Source organism: Amblyomma mixtum, chromosome 9, assembly GCF_055824585.1.
Source record: "Amblyomma mixtum isolate Tamu chromosome 9, ASM5582458v1, whole genome shotgun sequence".
Classification (NCBI taxonomy): domain Eukaryota; kingdom Metazoa; phylum Arthropoda; class Arachnida; order Ixodida; family Ixodidae; genus Amblyomma; species Amblyomma mixtum.
The window spans coordinates 99,264,511-99,292,300 of NC_143020.1; the positions used below are offsets into that span (position 1 = coordinate 99,264,511).

Sequence of the window (27,790 nt, forward strand, 5' to 3'; positions counted from 1 at the left end):
TGACGAAAGAACGCGCCGCGCGGCAGACGATGACGGTGATAGTGCCTGCGTGATGATGACGATGATAATGGTGATAATTACTCTGTGGAGGATTACTTAAAGGGCAAATATTCTTCATAAAATGCGCTAGCTGTTCACTTACTGTAGCACGTAATGATATATCGCCAAGAAATGGCTTGGCTGCTTACTACGTGAAGCTTTCAAAAATTGATGAACACTGAGTTACCTACTGCCATTTAAAAGTGCAGTAGCGGAATAATTAGCAAAGCTGTCTAGACCATTTGTGCTTATGTGTAGCGTGCTCGCTGAATATTACATTAAAACAGCAAATAATATTTTGTCTTGATGAATGGAAATCATTAGAGGGAGGGCAGGTTACCTGCTTCTGATGTGGGCCCTTGACTTCATACAGTAAATTAACTGCCTCAACATTTGGCTTCACCTTGAGTTTCATTTAAGACTGCGCCCGTCTTGGCACACTAGAATGCGTTATACTTTTCTGACTTCTAAGCTCACATTAGAGTCTCTAGAAAATCCCTTTCCTCGCTCAAGGAAGTATAACACCCTATGATGATAACTGAGCTTTTAGTCCGGCAATTTCTTGAAAATATATTTCTGATCAGGGAGAAAAGTGAAGTGAAGCAAACACACAAAACTTCCGCGCGCAAATATTCACACCGAGCATTTCCACAAGGCGAGATAATTCACTTCTGTCTCTCAGAAATTTTAACAAGGATTGCACGCCCTAGTGGAACTGGTTTCTTTCGCGCATAAAGATGATATCATCATCAGCCTGACTACGCCCACTGCAGTACAAAGACCTCTATCACACCCCTCAAAATTGACCCCGTCCTGTGCCAGCTGTAGCTAACTTATCGCCGCGAACTTCTTTATCTCATCCGCCCACCTAACTTTCTGCCGCCCAATGCTACGCTTGCCTTCTCTTGGCATCCAGTCCATTACCCTTGATGAAGTAACCGTGACATTGTGAAGGGTGCAGTATGCGCCGAAAAGGCTTTGTATCGGCAATAATTTCACAAATTTCTCGTCGCTTACGCATAAAATATGTTGGAATTTATTTCATCATCTGACGTTATACTGCTTCGGCGCTCATTTGCCGATGCTGCCGGCTCTGGAGCCCGGTCTGCTTCCGTCTTGCTGGGAGGACTTCCGTCGGACCACCATGGCGGGTGGCGGTCCCGGCAGCAGCACGGTCTGCACCATGCCCTCACGGGGCACGTCGGACGGTGGCGGGGGCTCTGGACCTCCGGCGATCTGCGCACCCATCCCCTCGGTTGAAATCGGGCAACAAGTAAATTAAATTAAAGTCGACACATCGACTATGATGGACGCCTTAGTGAAGTAGTGGAGGGTACATATTAATTTAGACCATCTGGGGTGCTTTTAGGCGGGGTCCCACTCCGGCGGCGCAAATGCTCCATTTTAGGCTATATTCGCGCCAGCATTCTGCGCGTTGTTCTTGATCAAGCAGCACAATATGCACATTATTCTAAAGCTTAATGCGCATCCCCCCCCCCCCCCCACCCCGTCAAAAGCATACACCCGAAAGTTTTTGCTTTTGAGGACTGCAGCGTGCTTTGTAAACAAAAGAGGAATGGCTTCGCGTCCTCAATCATGGTTTGTGGGGTTTAACGTCCCAAAGCGACTCAAGCTATGAGGGACGCCGTTGTGAAGGGCTCCGGAAATTTTGGCCACCTGAGGTTCTTTAACGTGCACTGACATAGCACAGTACACGAGCCTCTAGCGTTTCACCTTCATCGAAATTCGACCGCCGCGGCCGGGATCGAACCCGCGTCATTCGGGTCAGCAGCCGAGTGCCATAACCACTGAGCCACTGCGGACTCAATCGTCCAAAGCTTCGGATTGCTAGGTGTGCTGTAGGGAGCTCCGCTAAACAGATTAGAACCGAAGCCGTTGGGCTGTATACTTTTGAGGGGACTGTACATTCTGTTAATTGACGCACACCGCTAATGTGTAGCTGCATTATCAACTGCACAAGAGGTGGTATTGCAGATGTCCAATTCGGTAGTTTTGTTAATATGATCTACTTGGAGAACTTTTCCGAAGAAACTACTTCACTTGGGACAGTTTCGTTTGTCGAGTACATATAGAACATATGTTTATGTAGTATCAAATGGTCTCAGAATATGCGTTCGTTGAATTGTGTTCGATCGGGGGCCTTTTAAATATAGTAAAATATGGCTAGTTTCGGCACGCATATCTGCTCGATATCGGCGTTCACAGAAGCAATATTTTTACTACTTGGGGCGGACAATATGCTGATGCAGTTTGCGAAGTTTAATCAACTTATCATCATTAGTTCGTTTTTAACTGCCTTTCCAGTTTGAAAATTTCCGTAATACTGCCTCACGATCAGAATTCTTCAAATTAGCAGTATTCTCTTAGCTATATTCCGATGCACTACACCGTTGAGCATGCTATGCCTATAAAAGCGCTCTTCCAATTGACCGAAAAACCTTATTTTTAAAAATTGCACACCTCAGGTGGAACACCTGGTATATTATGCATTTAAATCGATCAATTTACAGGACATGACAGGTCCACAGTTCGCTATCAAACTTCTTTGATATCTCCGTGTACTAATTTCTTGCATACGTCACAAAATGAAGGATTGGAGAAACTTTATTGATCTAAAAGATCAATGGGGTGTGAATAATGGCCTCACAGAGGGCGACCTTTCCCACCCAGTCCGAAAGCTTGGTTTGCGTGTTCTTGTCCGGCTCCCTCAGGAGTCTAAGCCAGGCCTCTCGGGAGGGAGCCGGTAGAAGGTGTTTTGGAGGTTGATTTTCCTAACAGTCCCATAGGATGTGCTCTTATGTTGCTATGTTACCGCAATGTAAGCAGTTGGGATCGAAGGTTTGTGTGGTAATTTTAGACAGAAGAATGGGGGTCGTGACTGTTCCAGTTCGGGCTCTACGTAGGTTATCCTGTTGTCTGATAAGGTCCGGGTGAGGCGCACCGCGCCTCACGGAGTCCACTTGAACCTCTGCCTCCGTGCAACAGAGGGCGCCACGTACAGACCAGACCCCCAGCGGGCATGTGCGCTGCCTCCGAGAGCCGCGCCTTACCACGACGGGGTACTTGTTATACATGATCTTGAAGACGACGCCTATAGCCAGCAGCATGAGCGAGATGACGAACAGCGCAATCAGGTACAGGGTGAAATCCTGCTTGCCGGCGACTGCACGGGAGAGAGATAGGAAGCGGCTGTCGGAACACGAGCAAGACTACTCAGTGCAAGACGTGGGGTACACTCTAAACAGAAAGGACTAAAAAGGGAGCAAAGAACACCTTACTCCCTTTTACTCCCATATAGGCGTATTTGTGCTTAGGCTGTACAAGTGACGCAACAGGAATGCAAAGGCACGAATGAGGGCCCGTCAGTCATGCCTACCAAGTGCAAGGACATAGATACAGAACAACCCATTGAATAGATATTCTGAGCAGATGACAAACGAGCCCCACAAAAAGTTTAAACTATGTATTCGTCCATATTCAATATAATACTCTATGTAGACTTTATATAGACTGTATATATTATAGACTCGTAGTGATGCAAAACTATCGGAAAATTGACTATCGATAATATCGGTAGTTTTTTTAAAACTATCGATAGTGTAAAAAAATAGTGCTACTATCGATAGTTATCGATAGTCTAGCATCGATAGTAATGCTATCGACAGTATTGCTAGTGATAGTACCGCTATCGATAGCAAGACTATCGATAGTGAAACTATCGACGGTAAGACTATTGATAGTAACAATATTGACATTATGCATTTGTTGGCCAGCGATATAACCAAACATTTGCGATACCTGATTGGTTTCAAGGTCTCATGAGAACGTCCCAAAGAGACTCAAGCTATGAGGGATGCCGTAGTGGAAGTCTCCAGATAAATTTCGACCAGGGACAGTTCGGAAAAAATACCCGGAACTGCACCCGATTAAAGAACAAACAGCACAAGTTGTGCTGGCTTACACGACACTGTCGTGCACTGTAGACGTCGTCTTGCTGACGTAACCGTTGCATAAATGCTATTCGCACACGTGCTTCGTAACTATAGGACATTCGCACGCTAACATTTTATCCAGCAACTTTACGAATGTGGTTCAGAAGGCGCTGACTTTCTAGTGAAGTTGGGTGTGGCGTCGAACTCACAGCATAGGCGTTCGTCGCTGAAATCCCCGCAGTTGTCCTTGCCGTCGCACTTGAAGCCGCTCCAGACGCAGCGGTCGTTGGAGCACCTCGTCATGCCCTTGCCACAGCCGCTGGACTCTGCGATATGAATAGCCTCGTTTACACGAACCCGACAGTAGCGGATCGAGTCAGGGGATCGAGTTGGGCAAGGTCAGCCGAACTCGACGACTGCGTGTTTACATCAACTCGATTTCGGCGAGTCGAGACCGCTTCAACTCCAGCGACACCAAGCGTCAAACAGCGCAAGCGGGAGAGGGCAGTGGCAGCCTCCAAGATGGCGGCACGACACCGCTGTCTCGGAGGCGCGACGGCACAGACGAAAAACAGGTTCGCATTTACCCTCTCCCCTCACGCTAACCCGACTCAAGCGAGTTAACCTACCCCCTGCAGGCGAGTTAACTCGGCTCGCTCTCCCACTTATTTTACTCGACCCGACAGCGTTTACGTGAACCCGACAACTGGTTTTTTACCCGACAAGCAAACTCGACTCGACTCTATCGAGTTCATGTAAACAGGCCTAATGAGGTAGGTATCCGAAATGGCGCAGGTGTTGAGCTAGCACTGACACGCTTCCATTATAATTGAAATGGGCACCTATTCAGTCTGGAGGACCTGACGCCTCATGAAAATTAGTTCTCATGCCTCCTGGAGCAGTTTACCTTGTTCAACTTGAATTTAACATTCCGAGTTCCTTCTCGGCTTTTGAACTATAATTTATTGGTTGGCGCGTCTCGTCCGATTATACTCAAACGCAAGAAAAATTATTTTTAAACATGGTATTTTAGATCTAGGGTTTATCACGAATTGAACATTAATCTTATTGAAGGTCCTTTCGATTAGAATTGTCAATGAATTTTCTCTTTTACAATTCGTCAACTATTCATTTTAGTTAGCTTAACAGCCCGCAACTGCGCTATAGCTTGACTGTGGTCGTCGTCGATTTGATCCCTTGATTGCGGAAATTATTTTTTTCCAGCTACGACGAATTCGGAAAGTTACATCGTTTTCGTACGCTCACACGAAAGGCAAATGTTAATGGCAACGTTTTCTTCGCCTTATCAAATAAAACAGAGAAGTTCAAGTTTGACTGCTATTTCAAGGTTATAAACATCATTACGGCGGACAGCGAAAGGCAAAAATGGAGACGGCGATGAATTTCGAGGTGCGGCAAATTTACAGTCAACTGCGAACGATCGGATCTCCTTGAATTTTCTTCCTGGAAGAGCAAGACTACACTGATCCATCAATAAACTTTCAATGGGCATCCAGCGGTCATTTACTCCCTTCCATCGAACTTGAATCCACGCTCAACTCTGGTAAGGGAAAACAACAACAAAAAACCCTCAAGGACACCTAATTTCATTATGCTGGCATTGCGATAGCATGCGATGCCGTTGATGCCTTTTCCTGAAGGGACTGCAGGGCCTTGTAAGACCGAGGTTGCTCTTCCCGAGCACCGCATGGCCACACCAACGAGCCTGGTCTGGTGACGTCACCTTACAAAAATAGTCTATGGACTTCTTATAGGCTCTATGGCCTTCCTATAGACATTTCTTTTTGTCTATTCGTAGTCCATACACTGCCTATAGGCAAAAGTGTACTAAAAATATATGGCCATAAATCTGCAGATTGTCTATAGATTGTCTATAGCATTTGTATTGCCTATAGACTGTTCTCTGGGATTTGTCTATAGAGAGTCTATAGACTTTATAGAGAGAAGTCCATAAACTGCCGCTGGCCCGAAAGACGCGGGTTTGATCCCGACCGCGGCGGCTGAATTTCGATGGAAGCGAAATTCTAGAGGCCCGTGTGCTGTGCGATGTCAATGCACGTTAAAGAACCCCAGGTGGTTGAAATTTCCGGAGCCCTTCATTACGGCGTCTCTCATAGCCTGAGTCGCTTTGGGACGTTAAACCCCATAAAGCAAACCAAACCTAACCATAAACTGCCTAAAAATATTTTGTAAGGGACTACCGGTCTGGCGACGTCGCATCATCCTGCCAATGGGGTTTCTCCACTCTGGTGAGGTCACTAGTGACGTCACTGTCCGCCAGCCAATCAAGATTTTTCTGGGCAACGCCGGACGGTGCCGGGTTTTCGCTGCGATGCCACGGCGTAGTAATATGCTCACCGGGCTGCTGGAATCCGGTGATGATGATCTCGAAGCCGCCCAGCCGCCGGAGCACCTCGCGGGCGGACACAGTCCAGCGCAGGGTGAGCGACGAACTGGCCTTGACCATGCTCTTGGTGCCCGTGTAGTCCTTGCCGCAGAGCAGGTCCGTGGTCTCGGTGGTGGAGACCAGCTCGAGGTACATGAAGCAGATGAACGAGTCCGAGACGGTGTCGAAGAAGCGGAAGGAGAGCACGAACTTGGCCGCGGTCTCCACCTGGAAGGGCAGCTGGCAGATGCTGGCGCGGGGCGTCGAGTTGCGCCGGTGGGAGTAGAGCACCACGCCCGCCTGGTCGCTGTGCAGGGACAGGTGCACGGGCAGCGGCTTCTGGCCCGCGTTGCAGAAGTCCGTCATGTAGTCTGCGCATGCGCGCATCCATTGCAGGTCACTTCTTCTACGACGGCAGTATACTAGTTGGGTGTAATATATGTATATTATGCCTGCTATATAACAAAAAAGGCGGTAGGGTTTTAATGTATACAGTTAAACCGAGTAGACGTGCGGAAGCAAAGGTGCTTTCGAACTCCTCGTTGAAAGCTGCCAAAGCAAGGGACGTTGAGGGTGCCAAGGTCACCCTCAAGGTCACTTCCCCGAGCTTACTCGGTTACTGCGAGGCTTCGCACAAGATTTTTGGTTGGAACCGTACTAAATAGTGCTTTCGCACCAAAACGCAATGGCACAGCCATACGGGATCACATGATTATATTTTATGACCAATAAAAATTGAGCGTCGGAGCATCGGGTGACATTTATCTTCACCGTAGCGGTTTTCAAAAATCCTTTCGACTCAACTGCTGATTCGTTCACGCTGAAACTGCGCACAGGGCTTACATATACTAAGGTAACTTTAGTTTTGCACTAAGTAATCGTGCTCGCCTGTTTCGGCAGCCCACGATGCAACCCCGGAATCGTCTGCGCCTCTGCAAACGACGAATGGCGCCGGCAAAACACCCTGCACAAAGAACTGCCGGCAACTAAACCTAACCCAAAGAATCACAGAATGACACCTAAAGGCGACGCGCCCCCAGGGGAAACAAATATCGATTAGTCCTATTTTCCTTCTTCCATTCATAAGAAGAAAAACAAAAATCTTTCTCGAGGCGGTGGGCTGTGCAAGTCACGTGACCACAGCGAGCCAATAAGACGGCACTGCTGGCATTCTGTTTTTCGGGTGATTCTGCCGGCTACCCGCAATAGACCTTATGCAAAATTGCTGCCATCTATCGGAGAAAAGAAGAACCAGCGGAAAACCGCCATGTTGGAGGATGACTGAAGCTCGTTCCGCCTCTGCTCTCTGGATTTACGCGTGCCCTGCGTTAGCTTCCTTACTGCGGTGCTGGCGCTAAAATCTTATTTCCTGTCGCTTGAGCCTGTAAACATGACTGAATGGTGAGTCGACCTGTTTCTGCTGCCCAAGTTTCCAAGTGACTTCGCAGATGCTTACTACGCGACCAAAACACTTTCCGAACGCCACCGCGGGTACGAAGCTACAAGTTTTTCACGGAGTCCTACGTCAGTTTGCCGACGATGAACACCAAGAAATGTACGAAGCAAGTGTAATTTTCGTTTACGGCTAAAAATGTGCGCATTTCGGTCTAGTTTGAGTCAGTTTTTATTTGGTTGGATAGTTTTTGCGAACGGGCGTGCCGCTTGAATTGCTGCTGTTGTGGTAGCGTTTTCTGTGTGTTGCGTCGACACCGACAGCAAACGATAGTAAACTTCACGCTCATGTTGGCAGCGTCGAAAGAAGTAGCCTCTCAACATGCGACGCTTTTCATTTTCCTTGAAAAGTTCATACAGCATTTGTTTGTTTGCCCTAGTGTTCTAGTGCCCAGAGCCCCTAGTTTGCCCTATAGTGCCCTAGACAGAGAAAGAAAACGTCATTATTATTACCGGGCACATAGACCCCTAGGTCCCCGCACGACCCCACTACACAATTGTTTACCATTCTTGGACTATCGCCGTTAAAAACACGTAGCCCGTGAATGCAGCAGTGTCTATGGTTTTACCACGACGAGCAAGCAGTTGTGCACTGAGATTTTTGAAGGATTCTTCACTCGTTATGCATTCCCGCTGCTAGTTGGAACTATGGTACCGCTTGAGCGGCTTCCCTTACGGTCCTTTCTTTTTTTTTTACACAACACACTGTTTCGTGGAAACCGGCCGGTTAAGTGAAATCGCTACATACAAACAAGCCATCGCTCCACAAAATAGGCACCTTTTCCTGGTCTAACAGAAACGATTGACTGACTTGCAGTGCACAAACGTTCCGTGTCACGGGCACTTGACCCTTGCTGGTGTTTCCGTCGAAACAAATATTCGCACTAAAAACTAACGCGTGTAACGGCTGCGGGGGATAACGCTAGCAGCGACGGTTCTCACAAAGCGCGACCCGTACCACTGAACAGCTGATCACGATTACCCTCTTGCGAGGCCGATAATCGCATCACTTCACGGGCAATCGCAGGAGAAAAACTACTTTTGTGTGATATTTTCTTCGTGCCTACAAAGATTATTTCTAATTTCATTTGCTACATGGCGATAACGAAATGCATTTCGCGACGTCTCGACATGTAGTGACGGTACTGCAACTTTTGTGTCGCGGATGTCGGGGATCGCAGACCAAAAATAGAAATGCGCTCAAATCAAGCGCTTTTGCCTTTTTTCCCTGGGCGCCTTTGTGACCCTTCTGCTTACAGCAAGGCACTAAGCAATATGTGGGCATACTGAGGACGGTGAAACTCGAGCGCGCGCGACGAGCGTGCCCCAGTACGTGCTGTGAATCCGGCGGCTGTCCTCCAACATGGCGGATCGCGCGCGGCGACCGCTAGATGGCAGTGCATTTCGCATAAGGTCTACTGAACAGAAAGGAGTAAAAAGGGAATAAACTATCCTCTAGCGCACACCCTTTTTATGAAAGGGTGTGGAGGAGTTTAGGTTGGTTTATGGTTTGGTTTGGTTTATGTTAACGTCCCAAAGCGACTCAGGCTATGAGGGACGCCGCAGTGAAGGGCTCCGGAAATTTCAACCACCTGGGGTTCTTTAATGTGCACTGACATCGCACAGTACGCGGTCCTCTAGAATTTCGCCTCCATCGAAATTTGACCTCCGCGGCCGGGATCGAACCCGCGTCTTTCGGGTCAGCAGCCGAGCACCATAACCACTGAGCCACCGCGGCGGACTTTACTCCATTTTTACTCCCATATAGGTGCATTGGAGTTTAGAATGTACTACCATACCGTCAACAACGCATATCCCTTAATTCAAATCATTTGCTCCGTCGCGCCATCCACTTTCCGCACTCACACGCCCGGTAGCTTCCGTCCATGTCGGCCGGCTTGGTGTGCTTGATGGGCGAAGATCCCTGGCCGGCAGCAGCCATTAGGAGCTCGAAACTGCCCTCCGCTTCTCCGGTGGTCGGTGGAAACAGCGCCAACGCCAGCAGGACGAGGGCGCCGAGGTATGCGAACCCTCGCCTCTGCTCCAGCCGCGACGTGACGCTTCTTCTCTCCCGCCCAAGACACGGCCTGCCATGCGCCGCCGGGGTGACGGCGCCGACGACGCGAAGCATCGCCGTACAGCCCACGGCCGCTACACGCGGCGTCTCCAGCGGCAGCGGGGACCCCTGAGCGCCGGGATCTGATCACCCGTCTTTGTCGTCGTCTTCGCGGCTCCATGGCACTTGCGTCCGGGGACAACTGACTAGGAAGAGTTCGTGAAGAAGGAAAGCAGTAGGAAGACCCAAACTTGTTGAAGCGGCTATATAACGGGTTGTCAGCAGGGCGAGATGAAAAAGGGAGGCTTTGATCTGTATAAGAAGGCAACAGAAGAGAAGCAAACAAACCTCTCTGAGGCAGCGTGCAAGGGAGAACCTCTTCTTCTTTGTCCTCTTCTAAACTCTTCCTCTGGTCCTTAAGGGTTGGGGAGTGGATTCCGATAGAAGGCAAGCGTAGCAGGGGGCGGCAGGAAGTTAGATGAGCGGATGAAATTAAGAAGGTTGTGGGGTTACGCTTGCCTCAGTTGGCGAAGGACAGGGTTAATTCGAGAGACATGGGAGAGACCTTTGCCCTGCAGTGGGCGTAGTCGGGCTGATGATGATGATGACACTCTCCCTTCGTGTTCTGCGGGCGAGGAATTGCTGCCCGGGACAAATTAGAAATGAACGGTACAGTTCAAACGCGACCGTTAAAATAACAACTGAAGGAGATAATTATAAATTGAGTAAGTATACTTCGTAGCTATTCTCGAAGGTCGATTGTCGCGCCTTCGACGTGAGCAGGCGGAGTGAAACTCAGGCGCTTCTCCGATCCAACACGGCCCGGGCATCATCCTTCTCCTTAGCTCCTCACTAGCTTGCCGGTGGTGGTGGTGAAAACTTTTTTAATACTCAAAGAGAGTTTGGGGGTGAGAAGACCCCGCTACATGGTCGGTATCCTTAGTCCGAGACATCGCACAACGAGGTCCCGTCTGGCGCACGCTTTACTAGAGCCCTTTGGGACTGCAGTGTAGAGCAGTTGAGGAGGGCAGTCTCCCATGCCTCTCAGGTGGGGGTGGGGGAATGGGGAAGGTGAGGATTCTGAGTACATGCCTGTAAGGCCGCCGCTCATTTCCAGCTGCAACCGCTGTGCAGGGCGCTGCCCCCGCGGAACCGCCGCTACCTTCAGGGCGCCCCCCCCCCCCCCCCAATCCCCCCTTACGCATGTCGGAAAGGCAACCGAGGAAAGGCCGCTCATTTCCGGCTGCAATCCTTTGCAAGACCTCTGCACCTGCAGACGCTTTCCATTAAGAACGAAAGCCCCTCCAAGCACAGTGCAGTAGGGAGCTGGTCTTTCGACGCACTTCTATCTGCACGGGGCCCCCTCCCGCCGTAGGCTAACCGAGGCGTCTTTGAAGGACGAAGATTAGGAGGGGGAAAATAGGAACCCTTCCTTAGCTGGTTCGCCGAGCCGACAAAGAGCTCCCAGGAAAAGACGATTAGAGCGCTTTTCAGGCGATGCGTAGAACTAGAGCTGTGCACGGGCTCGGGCCGGCCCGAAAGCCCATACCTGGCCCGGCCCGCGGGCCGGGCTCGGGCCTTTCGGAAGTCTATTCACCCGGGCCCGGGCCGGGCTCGGGCCACGGTATATTTGTCTCGGACGGGCCGGCCGGGTTTCGCGATCGCGATTGCTCCTGCGTGGCTCCAGCCGCCCTACTATTGCAAGGTTCGAAACTAATCTGCAGGAGCGCCGCACTTGCCTCAAGCCGTCATCAATGGAGAATTTCTTGTTTTTACATAATAACTTGGAGTGATAACTCTCTACATGCGCCGTGTTTGCATATAGTCACTAATTTTCATCTAGACCATGAGAGCCGAGCATTTTAAAAACATTGAAATAAACTGATTTTCCTCAAATTACCTCTTTCTGTTTCATCATCACTTCAATTTCAGTTTTGCAGGTCGGGCCGGGCCCGGGCCGGGCCTTAACTCGGGCCGGGCCCGGGCGGGCTTAGGTTTTTTCAGTGTCGGGCCGGGCCTCCGTCAGTAGTGTAGGGCTCGGGCCGGGCGCGGGCTAAAATTTGCGGCCCGTGCACAGCTCTACGTAGAACCACATGCGTTCCTCACTCTTATCCGCCTGCTCATCGATCACTCTTGTCCGAGCGTCCCACCGTTTGTGCCGTACCGGCTTCTCTCTCATCTATTGTTTGCATATGACACGCACTGAGGACAGGAGGTACGCCTCTGTGCCAAGAACTTGACTTGCAGTGCGAGTGGAGAGGGGGGCGGTGGTGTGCTTGGGACCGGTCGGAAGGAGAGCCCCGACGGGAGAGGATGTGCATGCCCTTACCGACGAGAGAGTGGTGTAGTATTTGTTTGTTTGTTTGTGCTCTTAGCGAGACCCTGGGTTTGAGGCTGTGCCCAACCCACGGGTGGGTCTATGTTTGATTGAGGAATTGATATTTGGGGTGGGCCACTGAAAATGACCGCCCCTATTTCTTTGTTTGTTACGGTTATAAAAACCGAAGTGAACGGATGGAGACCAGCCTGAGCTGGGGCTCCATGCTTAGCATGTAACATTCTGCTACTTAGGCTCTAACCTGCTAGGTCGAAGAGTAAAGTAGCGCAAAATTTGTTTTCCTTTTGTAAATTCATTTCTGCTGTTCCTAGTTTTACTCTTTGTACATGTATGCTGTAAATATATGCTTCTCTTATATCTGTCATCATCTACAAGAATGCCTCCTGGTCTTCCTGCACGCCGAATTCACTAGAGGAAGGATATGGGAACCTTCCATTGAAGTAACGAACAAAAGAAGATCTTAAATTCAACAAGATCATCAACTTTACTATGCCCACACCATGTGAAAGATATCGCAGATCTCTCCACAGTGCGGGTAGCGCCCATCTGGGTTCGGATCAAAGTGTTTTGCTATGGCAGGACAGAGAAGAGTTCCTGTCTGCAGGCGCCGCAGAGTTCGCTCCTCCGCCTTACTCAGCCCCTTGGCAGGTGCCGGGTAGAACCCGGCCGCGGCGGCCGCGTTTCGTCGGAGGCGAAACGCAAGAGGTGCCCGTGTGCTGTGCGATGTCAGTGCACGTTAAATAGGGGTTTAACGTCGTTAACTCGAGTAGACCCGAAAGCGCATGTGTTCATTCTTCAGTTGGAAGGGACACTAAGCTCTACCTTAAAAGGACCATGAAAAGAATTAAAAGCCGCTTGTAAATGTTAGAAGTTATGCTCAGAAGCACTGACACCAAGTATGAGTCTTCGGAACTGAGCCGGCAATTTATTATGGCTTTTTAAAAATCGCGTTTTTTAAAATTCGCGGGCCGATTGGTGTCTTCGTAGGGAGCGATTTTGAAACCAAAACCGGGAAAACAGACGTCACTAGTCCCATGACGTCGGTAGGCCACCACACGCTGTCATTCGCTCGAGCCGTGGCAGCTACGACGTCACGGGCACACTTCCGGTAGCGGTGAAAATCGTCTGCTCGAGGCGCCCCGCGACCCCCTCGGGCAAGTGCAGGCCAGGGCATTGCCTTCACGCATATGTTTTCAATTTACCTCTGCCTCCTCTTTCTGCCGGGAGTTCGGGAGCAAAGAAAGCGCCGAGACCGGAGAGACGCTGCCGACGTACGCTGCTCCTCGGGAGTGCGACAACCGGAAGTCGTAAACCGAACGTCAGCGACTGACGTATTCATGGGCGGAGCCCAGTCCCGGAGCTGTTTTCTTTATTTTTTCTTGGTGCTCCGCGCGTATGAGTTGAGGGGGGAGAGGAGGAGCGTGATTTTTAATCGTCTATAACTTCGTTGTTATTCATGCTAGCTCGAAAATTCTTTCGCTGGGGTGACGAGTGGTGGATTGCCTATCTTTACGTAATCTCAATTAATTTGTTTCATAGTCCCTTTAAGGGTATATGACTCGGATAGCTTTAGTGGATTAATGCTCTTCCTGGGCAACCTCTCGCAACCAGTCATTAATTTAACTGCCACCTGCCTCCCATTGGCGCGACCCTCCTCCGAACTAACCCGAGCTTACTCGATTGCTCGGGCGCCCTCCGCTACGGCACCTCGATCTTCCTCTCTTTCGCCTTTCACTAACACCTTCCTCCCTTCACGGCGCGGTTGAGGTGTCCACCGAGAAGTGAGAAAGTTACTGCGTCTTTCCTTTCGTCGAATCCAGCTTTCGTGAGCTGTGCAACTACGGTGAATGAATAACTCTGTATTACCGCGCATCTTTTTCAATTCATCACTGTGCGTGAGATATTTACTGCACAGTTCCCTTTCTCAAATCCCATTTTTTTTTCGCATCAATAACGCTGTGGCGATAAAATGTGCCACAGAAGAAGATAAAAAGATTGTGAATTGTGGTGTTGAAGGTCTCGAAGCTACACAGAGGCTACGAGGAACGCCGTACTGAAGGGCTCCGTATTAATTTACACCAGCTCGCGTAGCTCACGGGCGCCTTTTTTGAACATCACAAAGAGAAAGAAGTGTGATCTGATACAACTCAAGAACGAAGCGGCAGATAGCCCTCAAAGGAAGCCCCTCCCCACCCCCAGCCAATGGGATGGACCGATTTTTAAGATACCGCGGGTAATCCGATTAAGCCGTGTTTAATCCCGTTTAATCTGCCACCCCTTAGGATGTTAACTAAGGGGTGGAATTAACTACTAGGTTGTGAGAATAGGATGACGCCATTTGCTGGAGGGCTTTCTTTGAGAGGTATTCACCGCTTCATTTTTCAGTTTTATACCACCAGTATTGTGCATCTTTATCGCCAAGACTTTTAAAGATGTTCTCGCTTCAACTGCTGGCTCATTTGCGGTAAAACTTCGCGCACGTCTTGCGTATTGGGGTAACTTCTGTCTCGTAGCAAGTTTGACAACGTTACTTTCGTGGCTCAGCCGCGGATGATACAAATATGTAGTCGTTTGCGCCGAGATCGACGACCTGAAAGCCGCCAGCATCAGGTTACCTCGAAAGGACGGCAGCGGCGCCATCAAAAGACCCGCGCACCTTGCATCGTGGCGCTTTTCTTTGCACACAACAGATGGCGCCACCTACGCCTTTTGGGGCGCCGGGGCGGCTTCGGGTTCGTTGATCTCAGTACAGATGATTTCGGGTTTGCATCATGCGCGGCTGAACCACACAAGTCCGACGAGACAAAAGTTACCGCAATACCCAAGCTCTGTACGCAGTTTCGGCGTAAACAAGCGAGTGGTTGAGACTGGAAAGTTTTTAAAAGTTTTCATGATAAAGATCCACAGTAGGTGAAGGCCCGGATGTGAGTCAAGCGAATACATGCTCTTACCATCAGCCTTTGCTCAGCAATAACGGCTGTCGCCGTGATAAAAAGCTGGTCATTGCGTTCGATTTGAACTACTTCCTATCCGAGATTTCAAAATGTTTTTTCTCGTGACATAAAACAATGTCCTTGCAAGCAGCACGATACCGAAACCGAAATCAGCGACGATTTCGAAACTTTTTTTTTTATTTGAACTAGGTGGCGCAAGGATCGCACGCGACTGGATTCTTCTCGAACTTTCGTCGCTTTCGTCGAAGCAAAGCAAGCCAACGGCGGAGGCGCCTTTGAGTTGCAGTAGAAAGCCGGCTCTCAGCGGAGACCTATCGAGCCGCGTTTCCAGAGAGTTCTGCAATCATGTCCGGTGACATCAAGCGCGACGAGGTAAGTGCCTAGTTTCCTCAATTTGTGTAGCGTTTTACGCGCTGTACTTCGAGGAAAAAACGCTACCACTTTTGAGACGCTGGCGCACAACGCGCACAAAACCGGCGATCTCGTGAACGCCAATGCATTCTTTGGTCGTGTGTGTGCTAACCACGAGAGCTCGTCAGTCATCGCTCGTGACGATAGTCACGCTTTCTCCCCTCAACGGTGGCGTCGGCTAGTGTGGGCAGTTGCTAAGCGCGAAGCACGAGGTCCTCTCATTCCGTCATATCCCCTATATTTCACCGTGCACGCCGTTGCGTTGTGTGCGCGCTCGTTAGGCTTATAATTGCGTGCACGGACCCGAATCCAAGCGGTATTCTTACCTAATTTGTTGCCATTGGAGACGAGTCCCGCACGCGTAATTGGCTCGATTGTCGGACTGATCTAGATTGAAGCACCCCGTCCGCACGTAGTATTAGGGCGTATAGTTGTTTGATTAGTGACGAAGCCGGCAAGCACTTCTTTAGTGGGCGGTGGAGTGGCTAGATGGACATGAGGTCATACGAGGGTTGTTTGTCTCATTGCAAGGTCTTGTGTTTACGTGCAGTGACTGTTAGCGTGCGAAAATGTTACCGCCTTAAGAGGTGTCGACCTTACAGGAATGCTGAGCGTTGTAGTAGCGCAAGCTTAATTTTTATTTATTCTTTTCCCCCGAGGAAGAAATGAGAGTTTTATATAACGTCTCTTACACAACACGTGCGTGCTCTAGCGAGATGCATTGACGCTGGAAAAACCTTATAATGCGCAACTAAGGCTGCACGAGAATTTGCATACGGTGGCGGCGCGGTTGTCTGGACAAGATCCAGTTGTTGCAGGTTATTGCCCCCCCCCACCCCACCTCTTCGAGCGTCAGCTCCAGCAGACATTGTAATCGCCGCATCGCATTTTATTGTGTGCGGTTCTACGCCGACGCGGTAGGGAGAACGGGAAAAACTCATTGTTTTTGCTGTCATCGGCAAAAGTATACGAGACGGGCGTGACGTCGAAAGCCGATTAATCGTAAAGCTGTCAATAGACGTACCGCCGGGCAGGGTTGCCGAACAAAGGGTTGTTCTCTCCTTGCCGCTTCCAGTGAACCCTGTGGTTCGAGATTTGGCTTGCCGAGTGCTCCTAAATTTTGGAAGCCTGCAAATATTTACCACCCTCATTTAAAAGCTGCTGAGGACTGCCTGAAAGGTGCAAGTCACCGTTAAAAGAAAACCTGTCTGATCTGATGGAGAGCGCTTCCATCCTCTGTTTTAAGAAGATTGGCTAGTAGAGATGCCCACGTCTGAAAACACATGCACAACTTGTGTGGTAGCAGTCGGTGGTCTATGGTTTGCCGAAGAATCATAATGTAAGCCCAACCTGTGTGTGAAATGTGTGGTGAGGAGCTCACAGTAAATCACATTTTAATTTCTTGTTCGCATCTCGAAGAAGTTCGGAAAAAAATTTTTACGGTATTTTACAGTGAACACATTCCATTTCATCCCGCATTGCTTTTAGGCGAGCAAACACTTGTCGAGTTTTCACTTGTTTGTAAGTTTCTAAAGAAAGCCAATGTTTTAAATCTATTATAATGTAACCTCTATACACTTAACATAACATCATCTAACCTTGTGTTTGGCGCATGATAGCCATTGTTGCTTATGCGCCATAAAATCCCATATAACTAACTAAATAATGTAAGCCCATGACAAAGAGATTTGGAGTTCGCCGTGGTCTGAAGAGTGTGAAATCTGGCTATATATACACAGCGCACGGTGACAAAAGCAACTACCATTAACCACTTCAGTCGCAATACAAAAATGAGATCACATTCTGGTCTACAACAGACTTATGAGTGATTAGTAGTGTTCCAGGTTTTGGTGCATCTTGCATGACCTAGGCATACAAGCAAATGCTGCATAATGGCTTTGACATGGTGTGGGTGGTGTGCTTGAGCAGGTAGCTTTGTTAGTGCTCTACGCACTTTTCTCTGCTCATTAGCCTGTGTATTACACCCCATGGTGGCTCAGTGGTTAAAGCGCCCGGCTGTGGCAGCGTGTTTTGATGCAAGATAAATGCAAGGCGTTTATGTACTCTGTTATGTTGGCGTATATTGAACCCCAGGTGGTCAGAATTATTGTGCAGCCCTCCACTATGGTGACCCTTATAGCCCATGTCGCTTTAGGATGTTATACAGTCTAGCCCGTTTATAACGAAGCCACTTATAGCGAAATAGCGGTTATAACGAAGGGATTTCAATTTCCCATTTTTGCCTCGGGAGTCCGGAGTTCGACCAGATCTTTGGTTCGCAGTTGGATGGTATGGAAGCCACAATCCTGAAGTCCGCACTCGCGAAACGTGTTCAGGGGACGCTGGACGACTTCTTTCAGCGGCAATAAATTGGTATGCCGATGTTTGCATTTTTTTTTTCGTAGTCCGCATATTACGAAATAGCGGATATAGCGAAGTGATTTCCGATTCCCGCCGACTTCGTTATAACCGGGCTAGACTGTACCTTATATACCGCACCATAGGCTGTATGCCATGGCTTTGTGGTTGGCATCGCATGTGCAGGATCCTTGTATTTAGGTTTTGTTAGCTCTGCAGTGTCCCGCGTAAGTGCTGTAGACAAGTACAGTGATGCCAATGTTGCGGAATCGTGGTCTGGCATGTGTTGTAATGTGCTCTGGCAAGTGCGTATGTGCCCAGAGCTCGATTTCTGATGTGCTCCTTGCAATGCAGGCAGTCGCAGCTAAGGAATCTGGGAATGCCGCGTACCGCAAGAAAGACTTCGAAACTGCAATCAAGCACTATGACAAGGCAATCGAGTTGGACCCAACGGACATGTCGTTCAGGACCAACAAGGCTGGTGCGTTTGGTCTGGTATTTGCCAGCTGCTTTTCGAAGGGCGATTGGTCAGCTGGGATTCTGCGCTGATTACACCTTTCTAGTCATGTGAAAGTTGATGTGGTGATTTTATTGACTCTGATGTGGCAGCTGTAGTTTTGCTATGCCACCAGGAATATTCAAATAAGATAGCTGTCTTTTCTTTTTTGATGAAATGTCCTACATATTGTGACGAAGACGAAGCTGGCAGTGGCGCGGGACGGAGCGCCCGCGCTAGGCCAGCAGCCATTAAATCATCTCATAGCCATGGTTCACCACGTCTCATTCTTCGGCTGGCCGCCACGTAACATTTGGTGTGAGGTGCCGGGGTCCCTTCATCGCCATCCTGGTCACGGAGCTTCGGCGTCCTGGGCCTGCCGTGGACGTCGGCCGTGAGTACCTGGTCAGCGCCGCACGGCCGTGCCCCAGCCCGCCCGACCTGAACCGACCTCGACGCTCACCCCAGCCCCGTCCCCCGCCCGGACCACACTACACGACGACCCAAGACCCGACGGACCCAAGACCCGACGGACCCAAGACCCCACCGACCCAAGACCCCACTGACCCAAACGTGAAGACACCGTCCCCCTGCCTCTGCCGTTCGGTGCGTCCAGAGACCTCGGCCGTCAGCTCCTGGCACCCTACGGCCCGGATGCTTCGTGGGCCGGGACTCATTCTCTCATCTTTCTCATCGTGGCGGCCAGCACTGCACCATCTTCTACATATTATTCGATCCTTCACTCAAGACCATCGCCATTCCACCGTCTCTTCGTCACCGATCGGGACGATCGCTCGGAGGCCCCGGGTAGTGTGGCGAAGCCGAAGCTGGCAGTGGCGCGGGACGGAGCGCCCGCGCTAGGCCAGCAGCCATTAAATCATCTCATAGCCATGGTTCACCACGTCTCATTCTTCGGCTGGCCGCCACGTAACAATATCTAAGCAAAAGTTTTTTACTGACCTGGAGCGAAATAGCGGTACAAAAGAATGGAAACACTGACAGCATCATAGCATGTTTGATATAAGGGTTCAGTTATATTTATATTTTTATTTATTTTCTCAGTGGCCCGGTATATGGTACAGTACTGAGGGATAGGCATGACAGGTAGAGAATGATGGCCTCGATATGGTGTTCTTGAAATGGGTGAGTTGATAACGGTGACCAGTGACGGATCTTTTTCAGTTGTAAGGTAATTTGAAAAATGACCGAAGGTGAGCAATGGTTCTTGCTGCTGACGTGTAGATGGACCTGTGTTGGCTTATTCGGTTGTAGAGGCGATGAGCTAGTGATCCGATTGATGTTCCTAAAGGGGAATGAAAGAGACAGTATTGAGAAATGTTCCATCGCGTTTCCAGGTTGGGTAGGTTCGCTCTAGATTTTTAGGCCAACCACACTTGTGTAATGTGAGTAGTCAGAATTGGTGAAAAGTATAGTGCAATTTTACATTTTTTTAACAATAAAGAGAGGTTAGATTGGTGAGGGTCCTATACTGCTGAAGCCTATTCTTGTTTAGGATGTGCAAATGTTAGGTATGCTAATGATTCGAGGGGTGGGGCAGCGAATCGCAGATTAGAACATAAAAAATCAACGGTGCGGTTGGCCTCATTACCAGTGTTAATGATAGGGGATGACTGACCATGTTAGGTTTTATGTTGGAGCAGTGCCCAGATACTTGTAGGAGGAAACAAATGACATGTCAGAACCGAAAAGAAAGTATTTAGGAGGAATGTACGCCTGCCAGCAATGGAAATAAACATGTTTTAGTCATAATAACAGGCATTGACTATAGTTAACTTCAAGTTTCAGTTCGGTTAAAATCTTCTTGAAGGATGTTGAGGTCAGGGCTGGTAAACATCAGGAGGAAGTCATGTAGTAGGCAGCAAATAATCAAACGTTAGAGGAATAATATTGGTTGGAAGATAATTGACGTAAATTAGTAAAAGCAAGGGTCCCGGGGCCATATGTCTAGGAACACCTGAGATAATTGGACGAGGAAAAATATTTGTTAGCATAGACGAATTGCTATGCAGTTCTGTTACTGAAGAATCAAGGTTTAAGTGCAAGAGTTTTCCATGTAGTCTTTTATGCGGCACTTTATTCAAGATGCAAGCTTCATTGACACGATTATTTTCATAAGACCAATAGCACCCAATACATTGTCAGACATAACATGTTAGGATAACTCTTAACTGAAAAAGTTTGCGTTTCGCTGTTGGTTTCTTCAGTGAACCCTAAGCAAAAAAAGAGAGAGAATACGGCAAACATCATGGTCAGGAAGGAAGGGATAAATTTTATTTTTAAAAAAACTAGTTCTTGCACCCCGGGAGGGTGCCTAAAAAGTCCAGGAGCCCTTTGGCCTCCGTCTCAAGCCTCACCTGGGTGACCAGTTTTCACTGCTTCATCAGATCAGCGGCAAGCAGCTTGCTTTCCCAGGAAAAGCGGGATGGGTTCAGGATGGGCCCAACGCCCCACTGTTGCAAGCAGGAATAGGATTGTTGACTGTGTCATGCTGTGTTAGAGGCTGGGAGCGGGTAGGCTTAATGGTTTCCAAAATTATTGAGGGTTGGTGCGCAACATAGTGGGAAAGACTCGTGTGAAAAAAAAAAAAAAGTGTTTGATTTTGCTGGCGGTGACTCTTCCGGAGCACTCTCCAGTAAAAACTTCATCTCCCACGTACGTGCCTCCGCTGTCCAGAATGCCTCCGTCCGTCAGACACCCATGCAGCAGCAAAACCCGAAAGCGATGGCGAAACCAAATTCAAGGAAGCAGTGGGAAGGTGATCAGTGTAAAAGCGAATTGTGCAACCTGTAATGCTAGCGCGGATTTGTAGCACTGCATCGTGTGATCTATGAATTTTTTTTTTTTTTTTGCCTTGGGTTTTTGTGGTTAGCTGATGGGATGCCACGAGCCACATGGAATCCAGCAGTGATGAAGCATGGTTTTTCTTTAGCTGACCAAAAACAAAAAAATTGAAAATGGGGCATAAAAACATTATAAGCATTATTACATGCTTTTGTATGACTGTTTCACATCACTGTCTTCCCCCCCCCCCCCTTATGTAATGTCCCAGACGGGATCTTTAAGGGTTCAATAAATGATGATGATAATAATGAACTAAACTGTAAAATTGTAAAGCAGAAATTTGATAGTGTTTTAAAAGCGGAATCATTGTGTTGTGCCTGCCCTACACATTTTTGTTCCTCACTGAATGCCAATGTCTATAGTTGGTTGCTTTTGTGTGTCCTGCTAGGTGTATGAATTCTTCATGCAGTGATCATGGCGTTGTTTGTCTTTGCAGCCGTGTACTTTGAGCAGAAGGACTACCAGAAGTGCATTGAAGAGTGCAACAAAGCCATCGAAGTGGGCCGCGAAAACCGGGCAGACTTCAAACTTATCGCCAAGTGAGTGTTGCCGGAGCCCTCGTTCAGCGGCCTTTAGCAGAGGTGGTAAAATGTGATCACTAATAGTTACGTTCAGATTCCATTCTGCCTTGATGCTCTGAAATCTCTGTACATGAGCACTTTTTGCATGCCACCTTTTTGAAACTCTACAGCTTACCAGCGGGACATCAGAGGGTCACTGAGAATGAATTGACAGCACGTGTCCATAGAGTAGCGCATTCTTACAACAAAGGGGCTACCTTCACTGCTCGCTTTTAGAAACCAGCAAAATTTCCGTGTGTGTGGATCTCGGAGGCTAGGCTGCACAGCTATTCACCAGACGGTGATCACGGGGTTCTTTTTAGTATTGGTGTCTTCAGTTGGAATCTAGTGCCAGGAAATCACTAAATTGAATTTCATCTGCAGTAAGTGTGTATTTTGCTGCTGGACAACGATCAACATGGCGAAGCAGAGCTGTAGAATCATTTTTACCGAGAATAAAAATTCGATGAAGTTCGTCTCAGTGTTCCTTTAGTGTTCTTTGTGTTGCCAGCAGCATTAGAACACTCCGCCTAGTGACTAAAGGGGTATTAAGCCCCCTTTTAGTCCAGTGGAGTTTTTCATGCTGGAAGCAATTCAGGTTACTTTTTAAAATGTCTTGTTTTTAGCTTGTTTGGCTAGGCTTGCGAGGAGACTGTCAGCACATGTTTGAGATCACTGGTGGCGCCTTCAGTGCTTGGGAGGAAACGGAACTTTTCAGTGGCAGTTCAGTTTGCCATGTAGCAGCGGCCCAACTCCTTTGGGTTGGATCGCAAACCTTCAGGGTGCCCATGAAAGGCGACATTTCTCCTCCGTCAGTATTGAGAGGAACATGCAGTGCTCTATATAAAAATGGTGGCTTACCGTGGACCTGGCCTGAGTCATTTTGTAGAATTTGTCTCGCTTTCTACGCGTGAGACCCACTGCAGTGGCCTTGGCGTTGTTTGGCTGTCGATTCCGAGGTCGCAAGCTGTTCAATACCAGCCGCAGCAGCTGTACAAAAACGGCTGTGTGCTGCACAATGTCACACACATGTTAATGAGCTTCGGGTGATCTAAATTAATCCAGAGAAGTTGAACCTTACAATTTTTTCTACTCGTGAGATGAAGTTGCCACCTCAGCCGTGATGAAAACCATGCGCGTCATCTGACTGGCTCCCTGGCTGCCAGCTCCTTCTTGCTTTTCCTGGTCCCTCGGTTCTCGGGGGTCGCGGGTGTCACGGCGGGAGGTCTGGTTCAGGGAGCTCAAGATGCTGGCTTTTTCTGAGCTTGTGTCGGTGGCACTAGCTTTGATTTGTCATCTTGCTTCTCGGGAGAGCGTTGACAGGCTCTCATTTTAGGAGCTGGTCGAGTCATGTTGAGAGAAAATGTGGAGGAATTAAGAATCTCAAAGTATGTTGTCTCGATCAATAGTTGTAATAGACCATGTGAGGCCGGTGCAAGTTTAAGGGGTGACACTGGTCTTGAAAAAAAGATTTTTATTAATGAAGTCACAGTTACGAAATCTTCAGGGAATATGTATTTTTGTGTGCTGATTCTAAATACGTAATTTAATTTCATGTAAAACAATTCCTTGAGCACTTATGCACTTTTTATGCTAGTATTTTGTGGAGAGTTTTGAAGAAAATTTGCTGCGGGAAACTCGCTGAAATGTATGCCATTGGGTTCTCTTGACAGCAAGGAATACAATAAGGGTGAAATTGTCTTCCTGCCTACCATAGAACTTAAGTTATAGAGTTTTGAAGTTGTCGCTTCAGAAATGAGAAGGAAAGTGTGTATTCCTGTTTCTGAAGTGGCAGCTTCAGTACCCTGTTACTCAAGTTCTATGAGAGCCTGGATGATAATTTTACCCTTATTGCATTCCTTGATGTCAAGAGAACCCAATGGCATACATTTCAGCGAGTTTCCTGCAGCAAATTTTCTTCAAAACTCTGCGCAAAATACTAGCATAAAAAGTGCATAAGTGGTCAAGGAATTGTTTTACATGAAATTAAATGACATATCTAGAATCAGCGCACAAAAATACATGTACCCTGAAAATCTCATAACTATGACTAAATTAATAAAAATTTCTTTTCAAGACCAGTGTCCCCCCTTAAGCTGAGGTGCTAATGTGGACCTTGGTCATTGCGTCTCATACATTAATGGTAAAGTTATGATCAAGCTGCAGAAAGGCATTTTTCAGGAAATGGAACGGTTTTTGGGGGGAGAGTTTCCCAGCTGGTACCGTTAAGCTAGATTTGGTGGAACAGGTACTGGATGTCCCTCGCGGTCTGCCAACCTTGTGCTGCTTTACCTCTTTGCAGGGCATATGCACGAATGGCTGGCGCTTATGTCAAGTTAGAGGACTACGTCAATGCTAGGACCTACTACCAAAAGTCTCTCACCGAGCACCGGATACCTGACACGCTCACTAAACTCAGTGAGGTGAGCTGCACATGCTTTATTTTTAATCTTGGAACGTTTGCTGTACGAGCCCCGTTGAGAGTGATTTCAAAGGGTGCAGTGTATAGTTCAAAGAAACCCGTTGTAATGGATAGGACAGTCAGTCGGGCAGTCATTACTGGAATCCGAAACAAGCGATATTCATCACTTTGTGGCGCCTTGCACAGGATCCGTTGTCGTTTGCACTCTTCGTCTAAACACATTGATTACGTATGTAATACCCGTGCCACACGCGCACAAGAAATGGCAGTAAATGCTTAAGGCCTTAAGTTTGTTAATGCCATTATTTTCGGAGTTGGTGCTACACGTCCACTTTTAATGCCAGTATCGAAAGTGACGATGGCGATAACGCTTGCAAGGTAGTCAAAAGTTTCATCTTAATATAAACATTCCTAATGAGCAGAATATATCGGGAATGGTGTTCAAATGTAATGTAAAAACGATTTTCCAGAAAATACGGCTGTTCCTGCTTTACAAGTCGAAAAAGTAGCCATAAACTCGCATGTCAGCACATAAGTCGAGAGCACCAGTCAATAAGGCTGGTTAAAATGGCGCTCTTCGCATCGAAAATGCGGTTTAGGTGCCTCATCTGGCTGAAAGTTAAGAATTAACCATTTTATAGTGGGCTAGGCAGTTGTAACTGACAAAGCTGCATGCTTTTCTGTGTGTGGAATGGGAACGAGAGTACACATTGCACAGGCGAATGAGTTGTGGCGAACTCAGTAGGTCGCGAATGGCAGTAAGGCTTAATGCCATTAAATTTATGCGTGTGGCACCGCACGAATGCCATTAAAACTTAAGGCAGTAAGCACTTAATGGCATTAAATCTGTCCGTGTGGCACGGGTATAATAAAGCACTAAAAAAACTAGGTTATCTACGACGCACGCTACCCAATTCACCAAAAGACACAAAGCTACTGTTGTATAAATCTCTAATCCGCCCTGTTCTTGATTACGCAGCTGTAGTGTGGAACCCGTACAAGCAGTTTGAAATTAACATGTTAGAAGCAGTCCAGAAAAAAGCTGTGCGTTTTATATGTCATCGTTATGATCGCGATTTCTCACCCTCTTCTACACTTCTCTCATTGAATTTAACCACGCTCTCCGCCCGTCGCCACACTGAATCACTAAAATTCTTACATTGTATCGTCAATTCCTCGGTAAGGCTCTCAGTTAACCACTACATCAACTTTGCACCATTATCATCTACAAGAAGTCATCACGAGCTAAATTTAATACCGTATTTTGCACGTACTAATTTGTTCAAATTCAGTTTTTTTTCCCCGTTCAATAGAAGCCTGGAATTCTCTACCTGGATTCATTCGTTCATCTCCAGTTCAGTTTTATAACTGCCATGGAAGACACATACCGTATTTACCCAATTCCAACGCGCCCCCGATTCCAACGCGCACCCAATTTACGGCACCAAAAAAAAAAAAAAAATCCAAGCCCCGATTCTAACGCGCGCCCGATATTGGTAATGAAAAAAAAAAACTACGAGCCCCGCTTCTAACGTGCATGTGGCTTCCACGAATGAAAATAATTTGCAACTGTTTTATATTTTAAGGAGAGCTGCGGGTGAAAAAACCGCGATTTTTAATAAAGTCGATTTTGAATTTTCTTACGTCTTGTATTCCCCCAAGCCTCTTCTTTTATGTATAAAAAAATCAAAGCCGATAACCAATGGGAAATTAGTAAAAAATGCAATTAAAGCTCTCGCGGTGGCTTGCGAAAGTGCGAATTTGACCGAATTTCGGGAACGCGGCATTTCGCTCCACGGCGTCGCCCGCTCTTGAATTTTCGCGGGGAAGTAGGCCTAACCCTCTCCTACCAGAAACCACTTCGGCAGCGGCGCATTCTTGATAAAAAATACGAAAAAAAAAGATCGTTTCCCGCCCGAGTCGAGCGTCGCGACTGGCCCTTCAAATCACGTGGTACGATCGGAGCCCTTCCATTGGCTACGAGCATTCCACCGCACGGTCGGACGCAGACGCTCTTTCTTCGTTCTGCCGCCACCGAGACGTGAACCAACGCTTCTGCCCGGGTTTTTCTCCTTTCTCCGCTATGGATGCGACTGAGAAACGAGATTTTCTTTCATGCAAGTTCATGACAAAGCATCAGTATAAAGGAAGACGCCCCAAGCGCAAGCGGAGAGCTCCGGTGACGAGAGGTTCGTCTGCTGCTAGGCGTAACTGCGGCAGCGGCGATGCACCATTTGGATCCTTCAAGCTTCTTGCGGAGCATCCATGACTTCGTCAGTGCATCTGAGCGAAAGATAAAGATGTTCGACGGCCAAAACAAGCATAAAAACAAGCGCGGAAGCGCTGTTATCTGTTAGATCGGCATGATGCACGACCTCGTCAGCAGCGCGGCGTGCCCCGCCTGCGGACGATGTAATCTCGGTCAGAGAATCGGCCGCAAAACAGAAAGGACTCTCATCGTTTTTGGAACTTTACCGCTGAAATGACGCGTTTCCGACAACCGTTGTTTTATCAACATATTCTTCGAGCCGCGTATCTCGATCGTACAAACGCAGTGATGAGCCGTCCGCCCGCGGCAGTGCACGGGATAGCGTCGTCGTGAACGTGGTCCATGGTCGCTGAGCGCCACACAGATTGAAAACGGCTCCTGCGACGCAGAAAACGACGAGCAAACGTGCTCCCACGTTTGCCGGCAGTTAGTGAGCTCCCACATCGTATAATGGCGATGACGATGGGCAGCTATGGGGCAGTTTCGGTTTGCACTCGAATCCAACGCGCATGCGATTTTGAGACGTATTTTCCCCGAAAAAAGGTGCGCGTTGGAATTGGGTAAATACGGTAATACCTGAATATTCCTACCGTGCCATTAACAGTTCCTTTTTTGTTTGTTACTTTTTGTGTGTTTTGAACTTCATTGTGCTCACTTTGTACATTTTGTTGTATTTTGTTACCTTTAGTATTTTGCTTTTTGTGTTTTTCCCACTCCTGCCATAGCGCATATAATTGCGCTGCAGTATGTATAAATAAAATAAATAAGGATCCACTGTGCATTTCGGTGCACATTTACTGCTAGCTGAAAAATGACTCGAAGGTGCAAGCGCGTAAAGTTTGCCAGCCCCCAGGAATAGTGTGGAGCGTGGCAGATGAAAGGAGCGGAAAGAATTTTGGGGTTTTGTTGCGCATGAAATCACTCTCAAGGAGTGGAATGGCTAGCTCGGAACAGAACAGCAAAGAGGTGAAGAACAAGGAATGCTGTTGATGTGTAAGAGACTCTAATGATGCCAACATCACCACCTTGTAGATGTGAGCATTGTTGCATTTGCAGAGTAGCTATCTGAAAAGACATTTACGGAAGTGGGTGAAAGCCTTTGCATTCATGACCTGGTATAGATTTATAGGGAGTGCCATAACCAGCGATGCTAGCAGAGTGTTTTACGTTGTTATTACTAAGCAGACAGGATATTGACCTATGTTGCGTGTTT

At 48.0% G+C, this 27,790-nt stretch overlaps 2 protein-coding genes across 2 annotated transcripts in view; one reads left to right on the top strand and one right to left on the bottom strand.

Moving 5' to 3' along the window:
- Positions 1–1,052: 1,052 nt before the first annotated feature.
- LOC149330284 (uncharacterized) lies at positions 1,053–9,982 on the bottom strand. The gene is made up of 5 exons (XM_089560895.1): positions 9,718–9,982; positions 6,372–6,770; positions 4,202–4,318; positions 3,111–3,223; positions 1,053–1,275 (listed from the first exon to the last, which is right to left on the bottom strand). The coding sequence occupies exons 1-5, from the start codon at positions 9,980–9,982 to the stop codon at positions 1,111–1,113; spliced, it is 1,059 nt and encodes a 352-aa protein (XP_089417021.1). The 3' UTR covers positions 1,053–1,110.
- Positions 9,983–18,288: 8,306 nt separating this feature from the next.
- The window catches only part of Stip1 (Stress-induced phosphoprotein 1), a 33,429-nt gene continuing 23,927 nt past the window's right edge, over positions 18,289–27,790 (top strand). Inside the window, exons 1-3 of the mRNA XM_089560896.1 lie at positions 18,289–18,449; positions 21,763–21,865; positions 24,189–24,309. Of these exons, the coding sequence (XP_089417022.1) occupies positions 18,317–18,449; positions 21,763–21,865; positions 24,189–24,309 (357 nt within the window). The 5' untranslated portion in view covers positions 18,289–18,316. The remainder of the gene's footprint in view (positions 18,450–21,762; positions 21,866–24,188; positions 24,310–27,790) is intronic.